We start from the raw sequence: 15,782 nt of genomic DNA, 5'->3' as shown, positions 1-15,782 counted from the left end.
ATACTTGAATTTTTGTTGTTGTTGTAATAATTCTCATTATTGTTGAATTGAGACCAGACAATTTGATTTTGATGGTTACACTCTACACTGATTGATCCAAAACTTCTAGGTGATAGAACTATGTACTCTTAATTTATAGGAATAAAGAAACGAGAATTTTAAAACAATAAGAAAAACAAAAGGAAAAAACTAAAAAACTGCTTTGAGTTCTACTTAGTTCATTTTATTGAGAATGCACGTATATATACATATTGAACTTAAAAATAACTACTTAAAAATGAAAGATGCAGTTTAAACCATACAATTTATATGGCTTAAAATGGTCAACAGAATAAATACAACCTTTAGTTTTGGTTTTGAACAGACAATGTTAAAACCCTAAATATCTAAAAGCTTTTAATTATTAATTTATTGAGATCCTCCTGGATCATGGCTCCCCTATTTAAAAACTTTGAGCTTCTTCTCAAGTTAAATGGTGAGATATGGATACTCTTGGTCTACTTTGTCACGAATATTCCATTTTAATTTGCTAGGAACTTGACCTTTTCTTTAAGTCATTAATTGATGGAAGGCGAGTGTCTTTGTTGAGATCATCATTAAGTAGAGATGACTCAAAAAGCTTAAGATTCTCACCATTGATGACCGAGTATATATGCATGTATGGTGGTAATTCAAGTTGAAATGAATTATCACCAATTTCTTTGATGATCTTGAACGGTACATAACAAATAGGCTTCAATTTCTTGCCTTCGTTGGTTAGCCGCTCCTTTCCAAGGTGTAACCATACTAGGTCACCTTATTTGAAGTTACATACCACACGATGCTTATCATGGCGAGCTTTATATTGCTACTGAGAATGGTGCAATTATGCCTCCACTTCAGTATGAATATTTCTAACTCGTTCAAGAAATTTATGTGCTCGAACATGTTCTTTTCTTCATTCCCACTAAATGGTGTTTTACTCGTAGTGAATGCCATATCAAAAGGACTTTGGAGTAAGCAACCCAAACAAACCTGGGAGATTGGAGCGTGGAACTATGAATTGCTTTATTAAAAGCAAATTGTAAATAAGAGAGACTTTATTAAAAGCAAATTGTAACCCCTCAACAAGTGTACCATAGTTTGATTTACGACCTTCGTTTGTCCATTGAACTGTAGATGAAATGAAGTGCTTCTTTTCAATATGGTATCCATCATTCCCTATAACGACCTCCAGAAATGGCCTAAGAATCGACTGTCTTTGTAAGAAATAATCGATGTAGGTAAGCCAAAATGCTTCCAAACATGTTGGAAAAATAACTTAGCAGCGCCTTCTCCAGTAACGGTCTTCTTGCATGGAATGAGAATCACCATCTTATTGAAATGATCTACCTCCACAAACAAGTAGTCGTTTCCAGACTTGGTTTTCGGCAATCCACCTAAGAAATCCATCGAGATACTCTTCCCAGGTCGGCTAGGTACTGGCAATGGAAGATACAATTCTAACTTTCTATTGGAAGGCTTCGATGTGTTGCATAGAACACAACCTCGAATGTATCGTGAAACATCGAGATGCATTTTTGGCCAATAAACATAGTGACGAAATATTCAATAAAGTCTTCGCAACCCCAAAATGTCCTACTACTTTGGAAGTATGAGTCTCACGAATTCACTGCAATTTATCGCCATCTTTTGGAATGCACAATTGTGTTTCCTTGTACATTAGTCAATCCTTCAATGAAAACTCATTAGACTTTCCTTGAAGTAGCTTAGCATAGACTGAGGTGAAATCAGCATCTGTGTCGTACCCTTTGACATACTCAGAAGGAAGAATGGGTTGGATCTACATAGCCACCAGCAATGCAGAACTAACTGGTGTAGGTGGTCTAGATAACATACCTGCCAACTTATTAGTTGCTCACTTCTTGTACTTTATCACAATATTGAATTGTTGTTGTTGGCGCTAAAACTAAACATATAGAGATATGAGCAACTTACAGGTGACGTGGACGATCTAGGGACCGGATGTGCCTTCAGTAAGCATGTTCTTCCTTGGGATGTGACGCTGGATCTAGGCCAAGGAGAGAAACAACCTATGAGGTCTAGGGCACCGATGTGGCACCAGCCGAAGGCCCTCTGATGCTAAAATTAGTTTCTAAGAGCAAGCTATTGATAATGCAGGAGCATGGGAGTCAAGTCGAAAGTCTTACCCTTTGTCTAGGGCAAGAGGCCCTATTTATAGGGAGCGCTGGGTATTCTTTTGATACTTAATTTTGATGTGGGACTCATGGGAGTGCCTTCTGAGGTTGACACGAGTCTCAGCAGATATCCCAGTGGAGAGTTCAAGGTTGTCCTGCAAGATCCCCTTTTTAAGGCGTTGAATCGGCAAGGCATGCCGAACGTACATTTTGACGATCAAATTGAGGATAGGGCTAGAAGCACCTGCTATTTGTAGGGCTGAACTTGCCAGCCTGGGTCATCGGGGTACGTTGGGCGCTGAATTAGTTGTGGACACTGAAGGTACCTACCGATCCATAAGACTTGGTTTGTCCGTGTGAGCCATAAGGTCTTCCTGAGTATTGTGCTCTTTTCGCATATTGTGACATGAGTGGCAAGTCAGATATGGTACAAACATGAGTCCCCCAAGTTTTCGATTGAGAAGGGACTTCTTGGTTGGGGACTTGCATATGTCTTTGACATTCTGACCCAGCCCGTGACTCGGGGATTTAGCCACTTTTCCTTGGTTGCCGATGATAGTCATATAGTCCCCCCAAGTCCCTGCATAAGAGAGAGCTTGGAAGAGAGGAAAAAATTGTGAAAAGTGTCGAACGTGCGGGAGGGTGAGTGAGAACTCAACCTTATGCGCCTGCCGAATGTAAGTGTGTTCTTGTTCTCCAAAATGGATATGAAACATTTTTTAGGGTTGGACGCTTGATTTTTAGGCTCCCCTGTGCAAGGATGACACATGTCGAGATGGAGGGGAAAGGTCAAGTCGTTTTATTTCCCGATGCTAGGTTCGTCCTATAAGTAGGACAGAGGTGACGGTAGAGAGACTACTTAGCATTTTAAAGAGTAAAGAGAACTTGAGAGAAGCGATTTTCAGCGATCGTACTATGGTGGTAGAGGCGATTTTCGGCCAAGTTTAGGGGGCGAAGGCAATTTCTGACGACTTTGGGCCGCTGTATTAACAAGGTATATTGATTCTTTTAGCTTTTAATTGAATCAAACTGGTGGCATGTCTTCAATTGTTGCATGAACATGTATGAATGTAGATAAACATAGGCTTTGATGCGCTAGGATCGTAGTTTTGATTCAGGCATGCCATTTAGTTTCCTCTCGCCTCTGTTTATAGATGTCAGATAGCGTGTTGGAGTATAGTGACAGCCTTGGGGCTTTTGAGGGAAAGTCGTCTTCGAAAAGTTTCGTTGTAGAGCTTGAGAGTGCCTATTCTAAGAGCACTGAAGTTGAAATAGTATAAGATACAGAGGTGCTTATCGAAGTTAGGGGCACTTTCTTTGCAGTGGACATTTGTCAGCCTTCAACGTCCGTCATGAAGTCGAAGCGACGGAGGTGTCGATTGCTACTTCGAGGGAAGGAGTGCTGACTGTCGTAATGAGTAGGCATGCAATAGGTTCCGATGGCAAAGCCAAAGGGTCTGGTCTTTGGTATGGAGATGGGGCCAATCTATTGGGGCTAAAACTAAACATATAAAGATATGAGAAACTTACAAGTGACATGGACGGTCTAGGGACCAGATGTGCCTTCGGTTAGCACGTTCTTCCTTAGGATGTGACGCTAGATCTGGGCCAAGGAGAGAAACAACCGATGAGGTCTAGGGCACCAGTATGGCACCAGCTGAAGACTCTCCAATGCTAAAGTTAGTTTCTAAGAGCAAGCTATGGACAATACAGGAGCATGGAAGTCAAGTCGAAAGTCTTACTCTTTGTCTAGGTCAAAAGACCCTATTTATAGAGAGTGCTGGGTATTCTCTTGGTACTTAATTTTGATATGGGACTCGTGGGAGTGCCCTCTTGAGGTCGACAAGGGTCCCAACAAATATCCCAGTGGAGAGTTCGAGGTTGTCCTGCAAGATCCCATTTTCAAGGCGTAGAATCGGCAAGACGTGCCGACCGTACATTTTGAAGATCAAACGGAGGATAGGGTTGGAAGCACATGCTGTTTGCAGGGCAAAACTCGCCAGCCTCGGTCACTGGGCTACGTTGGGCGCTGAATTGGTCATGGACACTGTAGGTACCTACCGATCTATAAGACCTGGTTTGTCCGTGTGGGTTATAGGGTCTTCCCGAGTGTTGTGTTCTTTTCGCGTGTTGTAACGTGAGTGGCGGGTCAAATATGATACAAACAATTGTAGGTAAGACATCCATTTCATATGGCGAGCTTGCTGCAACTTAGACTGTGTAGTTAAAAATTGAAGGGGTTTATGATCTGAGTGAACTACGACTTCTTTTCCCAACAAGTAAGCTCTTCAATACCGGTCCACTAACATCTCAGAATAGTATGCAACTGGTTTCCCATCCTGAAATAATATGGCTCTCCTGGCATAATTTGATGCATCTGCTTCTACTTCAAATGGTTTCTACATATTCGGTAATGCTAGTATTTGGGCCTCCGTAATCTTTCATTTCAACAACTGGAAATATTACTCATAGTTTTTCGACCATTCAAACTTTTGATTGGCCTTTCTAAGAGAATTTAAGGGTGCTGTAATTTGTGAAAAGTGTTGAATAAACTTTCAAAAACATTTGTATACACCTATAAATCTCCGAACTTCGATCATTGAACAAGGCGTAGGCTATTAAGAAAACACATGTACTTTCTCTAGGTCCATTTTTAGTTATCCTGCACCAATAATGAATCTCAAGTATACAAGGTGTTGTTTCCCAAATTCACATTTCTTACCATTTAACTGCAACTGATTTGTTCATATAACCTCCAAAACTTGAGCAATATGATGAAGATGGTCCTCCCATGTGACACTAAATATGAGAATGTCATCTACGTATATAATAATGAAGTCGTCAATGAAAGGGCAGAGTACCTTATTCATCAATCGCATGAAGGTAGCTGGAGGATTACATAACCCGAATGGCATGACTAACCACTCGAAGAGTCCCTGCTTCGTCTTAAAAGCAGTCTTCCAAGTGTCTTCTTCATGGATGCAAACATGGTGATAGCCAGATTTGAGATCTAGTTTCGTAAAGTAACGAGCACCATGTAATTGATTTAACAAGTCATCAATCCTCGACAATGGATACCGATTATTGATGGTTATTTTGTTGAGTGCCCTATAATCAACACACATAGGCCATCCTCTGTCTTTCTTAGGCATAAGTAACACTGGCGAACCACATGGTGAGCAACTAGGCTTGATGACTCATTGTTCAAGAAGACCCTCAATGTGCTTCTTGATCTCGTTAGATTTCATTAGAGAAGTGTGATACAAACCCAAGTTTGGTAGATACAAACTGGATATCATGCTCCACAACTCTCCGCGGTGGCAAACCATGCACATCTTGAAGTAAGTCCTTGAACTTATCCTGCAATTTCCCTATGTCTGTGCATTGCATAAGAGATAAAGACAACGTAGACAATGTCACAACTCCAGAACTCTGATCTTGAGGTTAACAAAACAAATCGCCCACGTGAATTGACTTACCTCTTGGCTTAGTTAATTGCAGCAAATTATATGTAGCTTAAGGCTTGCATGCGTTGATGTGTAACTCCTTTCCATCCTTCACAAGTCTATACTTGCGAAGCCTCCGATTGTGAATGGCATCTCGGTCCCATAAATATGACTTGGCAAACATCCAAAGGAACCACCTCACATGCCACCTCATTGAAATATCGATTGGTGGTAGCAAATTTAAAGGTACATTGCTTCATGGTCTGTAAGTCAACATCCTTTTGAATCCATCCCATCGGGTATGGCTTTGGATGTGGTGTGGTGTTTAAACCTACTTTTCTTACTAAAGCCTCTGAAATCAAGTTTTTGTGACTTTCAGGTCAATGATAGCTTGTACAACACTTTGTTTCACTTGAATATTCACATGAAACAACTCTTCACGGTTGTACTTGTCTTCAATATTTGGTCGTCTTGTCATAAGGACAAGTGTAACATCAGGTTGCTTTAACTCTAGAAGCTATTTTGCCTATTGCACAATCAATGTGGCTTTTCTTTCATTTCTCCCCTGATTGTTTTTCTTGCGCTTTGGCCACAACTTAGGATAAAGTATCTAGCACTTGTCTTTGGCATGTCTGCTAGTTTGACAGTGATCACAGCTTCTGTGTTTGGCCTTCCTTGCTCTGCTTCCCCTTTTTCTGCCAGTCATTTTTGTTGACAGGTTTTGATCTATTATCCTTCTTGTCAATTCTTTTGTTTTTGGTTTCAATGACAATGGCATTCATAGTAGCTTCTTTAATAGTATCCACGGTGAACAATTTCAGTTCTTTGTATATGTAGTGGGCAAGACCTTCGGTATACTTCATGAAAAGATCGTAGTCGTCGACGTCAATGTCCAGAACCATAACTTGGTTGTGGAACTCTATTGTATATTCTTGGACAATCTGGCCAAACCTTTGTCTAAAGTGTTATCACTTATACCATCTTTTATCTTCATAGCCAACGAGATAAAATTGTTTTCTCAAGAGCATCTTAAAGTTCTTCCAAGTCAATTCTGAGACATCATATCGTCTCCGATAGGACTTCCACCATGTAAGGGCATGGCTTGAAAGTTCAAACTCCCAAATTTTATCTTTTGCACATTAGAATACTTATAAACTGTGAAATAAGTTTCTAATTTGTCTATTTAGTTATCTAGCTTTTCAAGATCAACATCTCCTTTATATACAGGAATATCAACCTTAAAATCAATTTTTAAGATATCAATAGAATTTTTATTTTCACCTGATTCAACTTCCTTTTTCTCCGAATCAGCTTGTGTGTCGTCTTCATCTTCACTATCCTCAGCAACCTTTTTCTTAAGCTTTTGATCAACCTTTTTTCTTCAAACTCTCCACGAGTTTAAGGATTGATACAGACAAGTTTTCAACTTGTTGCTCAAGCTTAGTGATGCGATCTCCATCACTAGATGTATTCTGTTTGTTTTCTCCAGTCACAGTGGCTCTCTTGGACCTTGACTTTCGGTGTACTAGCAAATGACCTAAAAGTTCTACATTGGTTGCGAGTTGAGACCGTAAACCACCGTCTGTCACCCTCTCTCGGATATGGTGCTCTAATGCCACTAAAACTTTTAAGTGATAGAACTATGTATTCCTAATTTATAGGAATAAAGAAACGAGAGGAATTTTAAGACAATTAGATAAACAAAAGGAATAAGCTAAAGAAATGCTTTTAAGTTCTGCTTGATTCATTTCATTGAGAATGCACGTATATATACATATTGAACTTGCTAAAAATAACTACCTAAAAATGAAAGATACATTTTAAACCATACAATTTATATGGCTTAAAATGGTCAAAAGAATAAATAAAACCTGTAGTACCTATAGTTTTGTTTTTGTGAACAGACTAGTTAAAACCTTAAATATCTAAAAACTTTTAATTAGTAATTAAATTAATTATTATCTTAATATTAATTAATATATTGAGATTCTCACTAATATTAATTATTATTTATATTTTCACCTCTTTATATGGTATCAAAGCTCTACTCCACGACAATCATAAAAATGACGCTAACCTGCATTTTCTTTCCACTTTGAGCAACTCAAATCTGCTACCTTTTAAACACCAAAAAGATATATACTTGCGTTTTATGGAAGTCTTCATTACTATGAGTTCCAGAAGCCTGTGACATTCATAACTTGTTCGATTGCGCCCCATTTGAGACTACCTTAATATGACTAAAGAAATAAATAAAGCTAAAAACTTATAGTCTTGTTAATTTCCCCCAATATCTGGATTAAAGGTAACATCCATATATATATGAATGTGTATGTATTTATTATGTTACCATGTTTTTTTCCAAGCAAGCGACAGGAGGCGATAATGAATGCAATGGTGAATACTCTTTTCTTGATGCAAAAGGTGATTATTTGTTCTGAATGCCGGGTAACATCATCTTCAACCAACCTCCACCGTACGTAACTTTCGGTGCGGCCACTAAAGAATTGTTTATACACTAAACAGCTAGCACTTGTTACAAATCCCCTACCATCTCACATATTCTCTTTACAAGTTAACCGCTTATTTCATGCGATTAGTCTATTCATTCACACAAACAATACTGAAAAAGATCATGCTCTTAGTCTACTGTATTCACACAAACAATACTTGTAAAAAAAAGATCATGCTGCTTGTTGTACATTCGGGTTAGTTGAGGTTTGTTTCCAAGACAAACGTGACATTATTTTATTTTTTTGGAAAAATAGGATAATATTTTCATTGAGTGAAACTAAGGGTTACAACCATATCATTCACTACAGAATATTCCAACCAAGGAGGAACGTCTTCATCACATTTTACAACATCCTGTCATTGAATAGCATGAGCAGCATTGCAGCAAGCCTGTAAGCTACAAAATTACAGCATCTATAAGAGATAGAAATCTTCATGAATGCGATTGCCATCTGATACAAGGTCCCTCCTCTTCTTTTTCCAACTGACAAATTATTAGTAATTAAATTAATTATTATCTTAATATTAATTAATATATTGAGATTCTCACTGATATCAATTATTATTTATATTTTCACCTCTTTACATGGTATCAAAGCTCTACTCCACGACAATCATAAAAATGACGCTAACCTGCATTTTCTTTCCACTTTGAGCAACTCAAATCTGCTACCTTTTAAACACCAAAAAGATATATACTTGCGTTTTATGGAAGTCTTCATTACTATGAGTTCCAGAAGCCTATGACATTCATAACTTGTTCGATTGCGCCCATTTGAGACTACCTTAATATGACTAAAGAAATAAATAAAGCTAAAAACTTATAGTCTTGTTAATTTCCCCCAATATCTGGATTAAAGGTAACATCCATATATATATATATATGAATGTGTATGTATTTATTATGTTACCATGTTTTTTTCCAAGCAAGCGACAGGAGGCGATAATGAATGCAATGGTGAATACTCTTTTCTTGATGCAAAAGGTGATTATTTGTTCTGAATGCCGGGTAACATCATCTTCAACCAACCTCCACCGTACGTAACTTTCGGTGCGGCCACTAAAGAATTGTTTATACACTAAACAGCTAGCACTTGTTACAAATCCCCTACCATCTCACATATTCTCTTTACAAGTTAACCGCTTATTTCATGCGATTAGTCTATTCATTCACACAAACAATACTGAAAAAGATCATGCTCTTAGTCTACTGTATTCACACAAACAATACTTGTAAAAAAAAGATCATGCTGCTTGTTGTACATTCGGGTTAGTTGAGGTTTGTTTCCAAGACAAACGTGACATTATTTTATTTTTTTGGAAAAATAGGATAATATTTTCATTGAGTGAAATTAAGGGTTACAACCATATCATTCACTACAGAATATTCCAACCAAGGAGGAACGTCTTCATCACATTTTACAACATCCTGTCATTGAATAGCATGAGCAGCATTGCAGCAAGCCTGTAAGCTACAAAATTACAGCATCTATAAGAGATAGAAATCTTCATGAATGCGATTGCCAACTGATACAAGGTCCCTCCTCTTCTTTTTCCAACTGACAAATACAGCCTGAGTATTTAATTCCACTGTAATAAAAGTGACATTATATATTCTGATAAGTTGCAAATCATAGCCATCCAAATACGCATCCATATAAAATTAGTAAAATTGGATCAATTTAGATGCAATACTCTTAACACAAACATATTAGATCACCAAATCAAAATAGTGGATGTAATTTATTTTTATAATTTTTTGTGTAATTAAAAATTAGAATATAAATGGATGTGTGGTCATTCACCAACCTTTAGATGTGGAGCACTCAGTGATGTAACCAAGATTTGAAAGTGTCGATACTGAATCTATTATAGGGAGTATTTTTTGTCATCATTTTAACTCAAGATGTATGCTAACCACTACAATAAAGAAAAATAAATTACTCCTAAACACAATTTCATTAACAATAATACTTGTATCACATTTATTGACAGCATCTCTTATAAAATTGGGCCCAACTAATGTATATGGAACCCACCTTTATTAGAGATGTGGTCAACAACGTGGTCAATAAATATGGTACAAATAGCATCACTCTTTCACTAATATTCACGACAAACAAATGATTTTATTTATTTAATCTTAACCCATTCAAAATAAAGCATCTTCTAATTACAAACCTTGTTATAATTGACAGAAAGAAATAACCATATGATAAAAATTACAAAGGTACATAGTAAGGAATGTGAATTTGTTTGGTTTTGTGTCTATGCTTAGAATGACTTTACTTATCTTCGGAATCAAGCCTACTTGTAACTCATTGAAAATTATTTGGGATTTTTTTTTTGGTGTTGGATTTGGATAGATATTTGGATACGAAAGTTGTGGTGTTTCGGGCTATTGTATGACTAAAATACATAAGCTTTATTTTGTGCTATGGGTGGATAGTTGGTATTTTCATTTTTTGAAAATTTTTTGTTGTTGTTGTCAAAGTTAGAAAAAGAGAGGGGAATTTTCTCACACACACACTGCCAATATGTCATGGGAGTTTGAACTTGAAATCACTAGTCTACAAATCAAGGTCATTTCCTACTATACTAGAACCCATTGGCTATAGTTGGTATTTTGATGCAAATTACCTCTTGGAAGTTGGTCACATGACGAATTTCAAGGTTTTGATGAAATATAACGGCAGGGACTAAATTGATGTATCAACTGAAAGCTTAAGAACCAGATTGATTTATTTGAGAGTTGATGGATTGAAAATATGATTTTTAACAACTTCAAGGACCATTAATGATAAAAGTTATAAAATGAACCATGACCAGAAAGTAAATAAATACACTCAGTTGATCGCAACCGTTCATTTGTACAAATGGACCATCCAGTCCTCTTTTTCGTCCTTTGGAAACCTTTTTTATTCTAATCGCTAGGGTTTCTCAACTCTGCCGAAACCAAGTTTAGGGTTTACAGCCACTCTGAGCAGATCTCTCTCCGGCCCCTGATTCCCCTTGAGGTAAACCCAGTACCCAATCCGTTTCTTCAATACATCTTATCACCTTGAAATCGCTTCTATGTTTCCAGAGGAAGTGCAGGAAAGTTTTTATTTTATTTCTTCCTTTGTACCGAAAGACATACTAAAGTTGAAACCTTTAGCAGTCGTACGGGGTGATATAATGTTAGAAACCATGATTGGAAACTATATGTTGGTTGGTTTTTTGTGAAATTTGATTCAGAAGAAGTTTTAGTTTGGGGTTTTGGTGTTGGCTCTGTAAATTGTGCTGATTGCTTTTGCTTTTCTTTCCGGGAAAATGTGATGAACCATTTGGAGTTAGTGTATGCATCTTTGTTTGTAATTGTGGTTTTGGTGAAGTTAAGGCTTTTGCTATTGCTTATACTGAGATTTATACGATAAGCTAACCAGAGCTCCTCTGTTCCCCGGTCTCCACTTTTTATTATTCTGATGAGTTTGGAAATGAATTTGAAAATTGATTCGGTTGTATGAGTTTTAAAAATGATTCGTTTGTTTCCTTTAAGAGTAGTAAAGCTGCATTGTTTTATCGACTTTTTTGGGTCTCTTGAAAAACAATGTAATTATATTTCATGCCTATTCTTTAATCAGATTTGTCAAGATGTATACGTCAAGGAACAGGATCCATAAAGACAAGGGTGCTGAACCCACTGAGTTTGAAGAGTCGGTTGCGCAAGTAAGATATGCAGCTGTTTATTGTGTGTTGTATTCATGGAATTGTTGCTATAACATTTTGATGTAATCATGAGTTGTATGTTGTCTCTGCAGGCAATCTTTGATTTGGACAATGCAGGCACAGATTTGAAAAGTGAATTGAAGGATCTCTATATTAATTCTGCTGTGTAAGAATTTTTTACTGATTGCATATGTAATGTAAACTGTTGCCTATTGTATGATTTATATTCCTCCTTTCTGCTCCAGTCAAGTTGATGTGGCTGGGAACCGGAAGGCTGTTGTTATTCATATACCATATAGACTGAGGAAGGCTTATCGCAAGATCCATGTTAGGCTCGTGAGGGAGCTAGAGAAGAAATTCAGTGGAAAGGTGATTAGTGATTTAAGTTCTTTGGTTCTTTATCATTTATGAAATCTAGAATAAACTGAGTCTAGGTTTTCTTTGTTATTTGCTTCTGTACTTGTTTCTTGGCGTTACATTTTGCGCCTTACTATCAAAGACAATGTATTTCATCTTTTAGTTTCTAGTTCTCACCTTCCCAGCTAACTTTCAATCAACCCATTTTATTTTTGTTCTCTTATTTGACCAAATGATGTATGTTGCAAATTTTGTTCGTCTTTGGTGTTTATGGTGGATTTTTGGTTTGTCATTTGGTAGGATGTGATCCTGATTGCCACACGGAGGATAGTGAGGCCTCCAAAGAAAGGCTCTGCTGTTCAACGACCCCGCACTCGTACCCTAACTGCTGTGCACGAGGCAATGTTGGAGGATGTTGTTTTGCCTGCTGAGATTGTTGGGAAGCGCACCAGATATCGACTTGATGGATCCAAGATAATGAAGGTACATTGCAATGACCTTTTTAAGGAAAAATATATTTTAGTCACCAATACACACATTTGGAAAGGGAAAAAGAAATTTGGTTGGTCTATTTTTTGAAATGTGAAGAATAAGTGCCTTGTACCCAAGAGATGCTTCCCTTATATGAAGATGTCAATAGACAGACACGTGGATTCACAAATTGAGAAGATAGTGCGTTTAGTGGGATAGATTGTATTATAATATAGATGTTTCCCTTATGCAGTTCATTTTTGGATTGCTACCATACTTATCTATGTTTAATCGTAATGTTGGGCAGGTGTTCTTGGACCCCAAGGAACGAAACAACACCGAATACAAGCTGGAGAGCTTTTCTGCAGTTTACAGGAAGCTTTCAGGAAAAGATGTTGTGTTTGAGTATCCAATAACTGATGCTTAGGAACATTTTGTGCGGTGACACCTTTTAAATACCCTTGCCCCCTTTTTTTTAATTATCTGAAGAACTGAATTGAGCAGGCAGTCAATTTAAAATTTTGATGTTGAGGACGTTTAGTGCGTGTGGAAGGATTTTGTTGGCTTCTTTATATCATTCAGAGTTGCATCTGTTCAAAATCGTATTTGGGTGTTATTATTTGTGATGTCGCTTGAATGTTCATTACGCTTGTTTATCCAGGGTCTTGCCCAGTGTTTTATTTTGTTGGTTTTTGTCACTTGGCTATGTTTTGGATTGAGTGAATGCATCATAGACGACTTTGGAGTACAAATAACAACCGTCACCACTTGCGTACCTAAGTTGTAGTTAACATTTTGTGGGTCTTTTCTTTGTATTTTAACTTTGCTCGTCGTCTTTTCTATTGTGACTAATGGTAGTCCTAATTTTAGGACTTGCATATCTGATTAACCAAATGTTTGACCTGAAAAACATGGCGTTTGGTAAAGATTAGGGCTCCATTTAGATAAATTGATTTGAAAGAAATACAAAAATAAGAATCACATTAGCTTGAATTCATGTGTACCAAGATTTAGACAAGAAAGAAAGTTTGACTTTATTTACTTTTTTTGTTGTGTCGATTTTATCCTTTGAGGTAAATAAGAAAAACATATTGAAAATCTAAATTTAATGCATAATTTCCTTGAAATTCAATTTTGAATTCTTTCCTTAATAATATTTACCTAATATATACCATTTAATCAATAAAAGACAGAACCACATATTATACCTATGCGATGGACAATAGGACAATATATACTATACCGTGGGATAATATATATACATCATAGGCTAAACAAACCACAAAACATCTTACCTATAAGTAAGGTGGAAAAATAAACAAGCAGAATATTAAATTACCTATAACTTAGGTGCATAAAAACATAAGTCGAACAGTATATGCTACCTATATCTCCGGTACATAAAAAAGATAAGTGGTAAAGCGTATGTTACCTATAACTTAGATTCATAAACAAAAAGGCAAAAAAGTGTGGTACCTATATCTCATGTATGTAAAAACACAAGTCAATTAATACCTTCTTTTTTTTGTTAAAGGAATATGTTACCTATAATTTAGAGATATATATATATATATATATCAAAAAAATGTATCACCTATATCTCAGGTATACTATACTTAAAAGAACAACTATAAAGAACAAAATGACTGAACCTCATTCAAAGTTGAGCATATATTCAACATAAAATAATAATAATAATAATAGAAGAAGAAGAAGAAGAAAAAGTCGATACTATGACTGCATAGCAAATGGATATTAGACCACGCTTCAGCAGTCATTTGTGCTTTGGGATGAACCCCAACTCTGAATCTCCATTATTTTCTCATCTATTTAATGAGTGTTTGGCTTCCTTTGATTACTAAACTCACTTCATTATTTCTTTCTTATGTCAATGTACAACATTTAAAAAAGAAAAAAAAAATTCTTCCTAATTAGGTGCTTTACTTACCATAAATTTAGTCATTTATTATAAAACCACCATAAAAATTTGTTGTAGTTAATAACTTCATTATTTCTTACGTTTTATGTGCTCAAGGGTAAATTGGCTAAGGAAAGAAATATAATATTGGCTAATTATCTCATTAAGGTAAGTAATCTAAGATAATGGGCAATATTGGAACAAAAAATAATTTTAAAAATATAAAAATCAAAATGACAGGACCCGACCCAATTTCCACTTTGAAATTCGAGCCAAGTCCTGTGCGTGTCCGACACCTGGCGAATGTCGGGCACAAATGTCCTTTTTACCCTTCTTACTTCAACTTTTTCTTAAGATTGCCTTAGACTTCTGCCGAAAATTCGGCAGAGTCTTCCCTGTATTTTTGACTTACCCCAAAACTTTTCACCTGTCAAACAATCTCAGAAACCCTACCAACAGCCAGACTAAGTCAACAAACAGATTCCAACCTCGGTTCCTTATGTTCAACATGATATCAGAGCATTTTCTAGGGTTTTCAAGGTTGCAAGGATTTTCTGCAAAACTTTCCCTTGGCGCGGAAACTATAATTGGCCCGGTGGTGGATCCCGCGTACTTCTACGGCCTGGGGGCGAAAAACAGGTTGAAAATGTGAGTGGACCAAAGCAACAATAATGTTCTTCAAAACAATTCTCATAAACATAATATCCCCCATGGTAAAATAAATTTAGCTAAATAAAATTGAATACTTACTTATTATATCACGCGTAGTCAATTCAAGGCATTCTATATCAGTCATATTCAAACTTGAAAGTTTCATACAAACCACTGAATTCAAAGCTTTCATAAAAGTACTGAAATCCAACGCGTATAAAAACTCTGTACTCAAATCTTTCATAACTGAACAAATATAAAGGGATCTATATCTGAAAAATCAGAAAAACTGATTTATAATAGCTGAAAATCAACATTTAATAAAGAAACTCAGAATCCTTTGAAAATACCACCGGTATGTACCCCTGTCATTTCCGTCAATTCCCTGGCAGGGCTCGGGCGTCACACAGACTTACCCGAGCCGCAAACTGGAGAAATCAGGGGACTATGATCAGCCTGTCCCGCCGGCAGATTCCACGATGACACCAAGTCAACTCGAGTCGCTCTGGCAGGATGCAGGGGACCGTAGTCAGCCTGATC

The 15,782-nt window shown here is 36.8% G+C and overlaps 1 protein-coding gene across 2 annotated transcripts; it reads left to right on the top strand.

Moving 5' to 3' along the window:
• The first annotated feature begins 11,023 nt into the window (after positions 1 to 11,023).
• On the top strand, positions 11,024 to 13,329 carry LOC117616543 (40S ribosomal protein S7-1-like). 2 transcript variants are annotated; one of them, XM_034345889.1, is made up of 6 exons: positions 11,024 to 11,154; positions 11,761 to 11,845; positions 11,938 to 12,011; positions 12,091 to 12,214; positions 12,503 to 12,685; positions 12,981 to 13,329. In XM_034345889.1, the coding sequence occupies exons 2-6, from the start codon at positions 11,771 to 11,773 to the stop codon at positions 13,098 to 13,100; spliced, it is 576 nt and encodes a 191-aa protein (XP_034201780.1). In that variant the 5' UTR covers positions 11,024 to 11,154; positions 11,761 to 11,770; the 3' UTR covers positions 13,101 to 13,329. The 2 variants fall into 2 exon arrangements, with proteins under 2 accessions (XP_034201780.1, XP_034201781.1); XM_034345890.1 differs by having other exon boundaries at positions 11,034 to 11,154; positions 11,757 to 11,845.
• The last annotated feature ends 2,453 nt before the right edge of the window (positions 13,330 to 15,782 follow it).

This window comes from Prunus dulcis, chromosome 1 (assembly GCF_902201215.1).
Source record: "Prunus dulcis chromosome 1, ALMONDv2, whole genome shotgun sequence".
NCBI classification, from domain to species: Eukaryota; Viridiplantae; Streptophyta; class Magnoliopsida; order Rosales; family Rosaceae; genus Prunus; species Prunus dulcis.
The sequence above is the reverse complement of the archived record's forward strand: the minus strand, read 5'-3'. Positions and strand labels throughout refer to the sequence as shown.

Bases quoted from the DNA above. Each gene is read 5' to 3' on its own strand.
- LOC117616543 (XM_034345889.1), top strand. From the start codon at position 11,771: ATGTATACGTCAAGGAACAGGATCCATAAAGACAAGGGTGCTGAACCC. The intron at 12,215-12,502 runs GTGATTAGTGAT...GTCATTTGGTAG, and splicing joins AGAAGAAATTCAGTGGAAAG to GATGTGATCCTGATTGCCAC. The intron at 12,686-12,980 runs GTACATTGCAAT...AATGTTGGGCAG, and splicing joins ATGGATCCAAGATAATGAAG to GTGTTCTTGGACCCCAAGGA.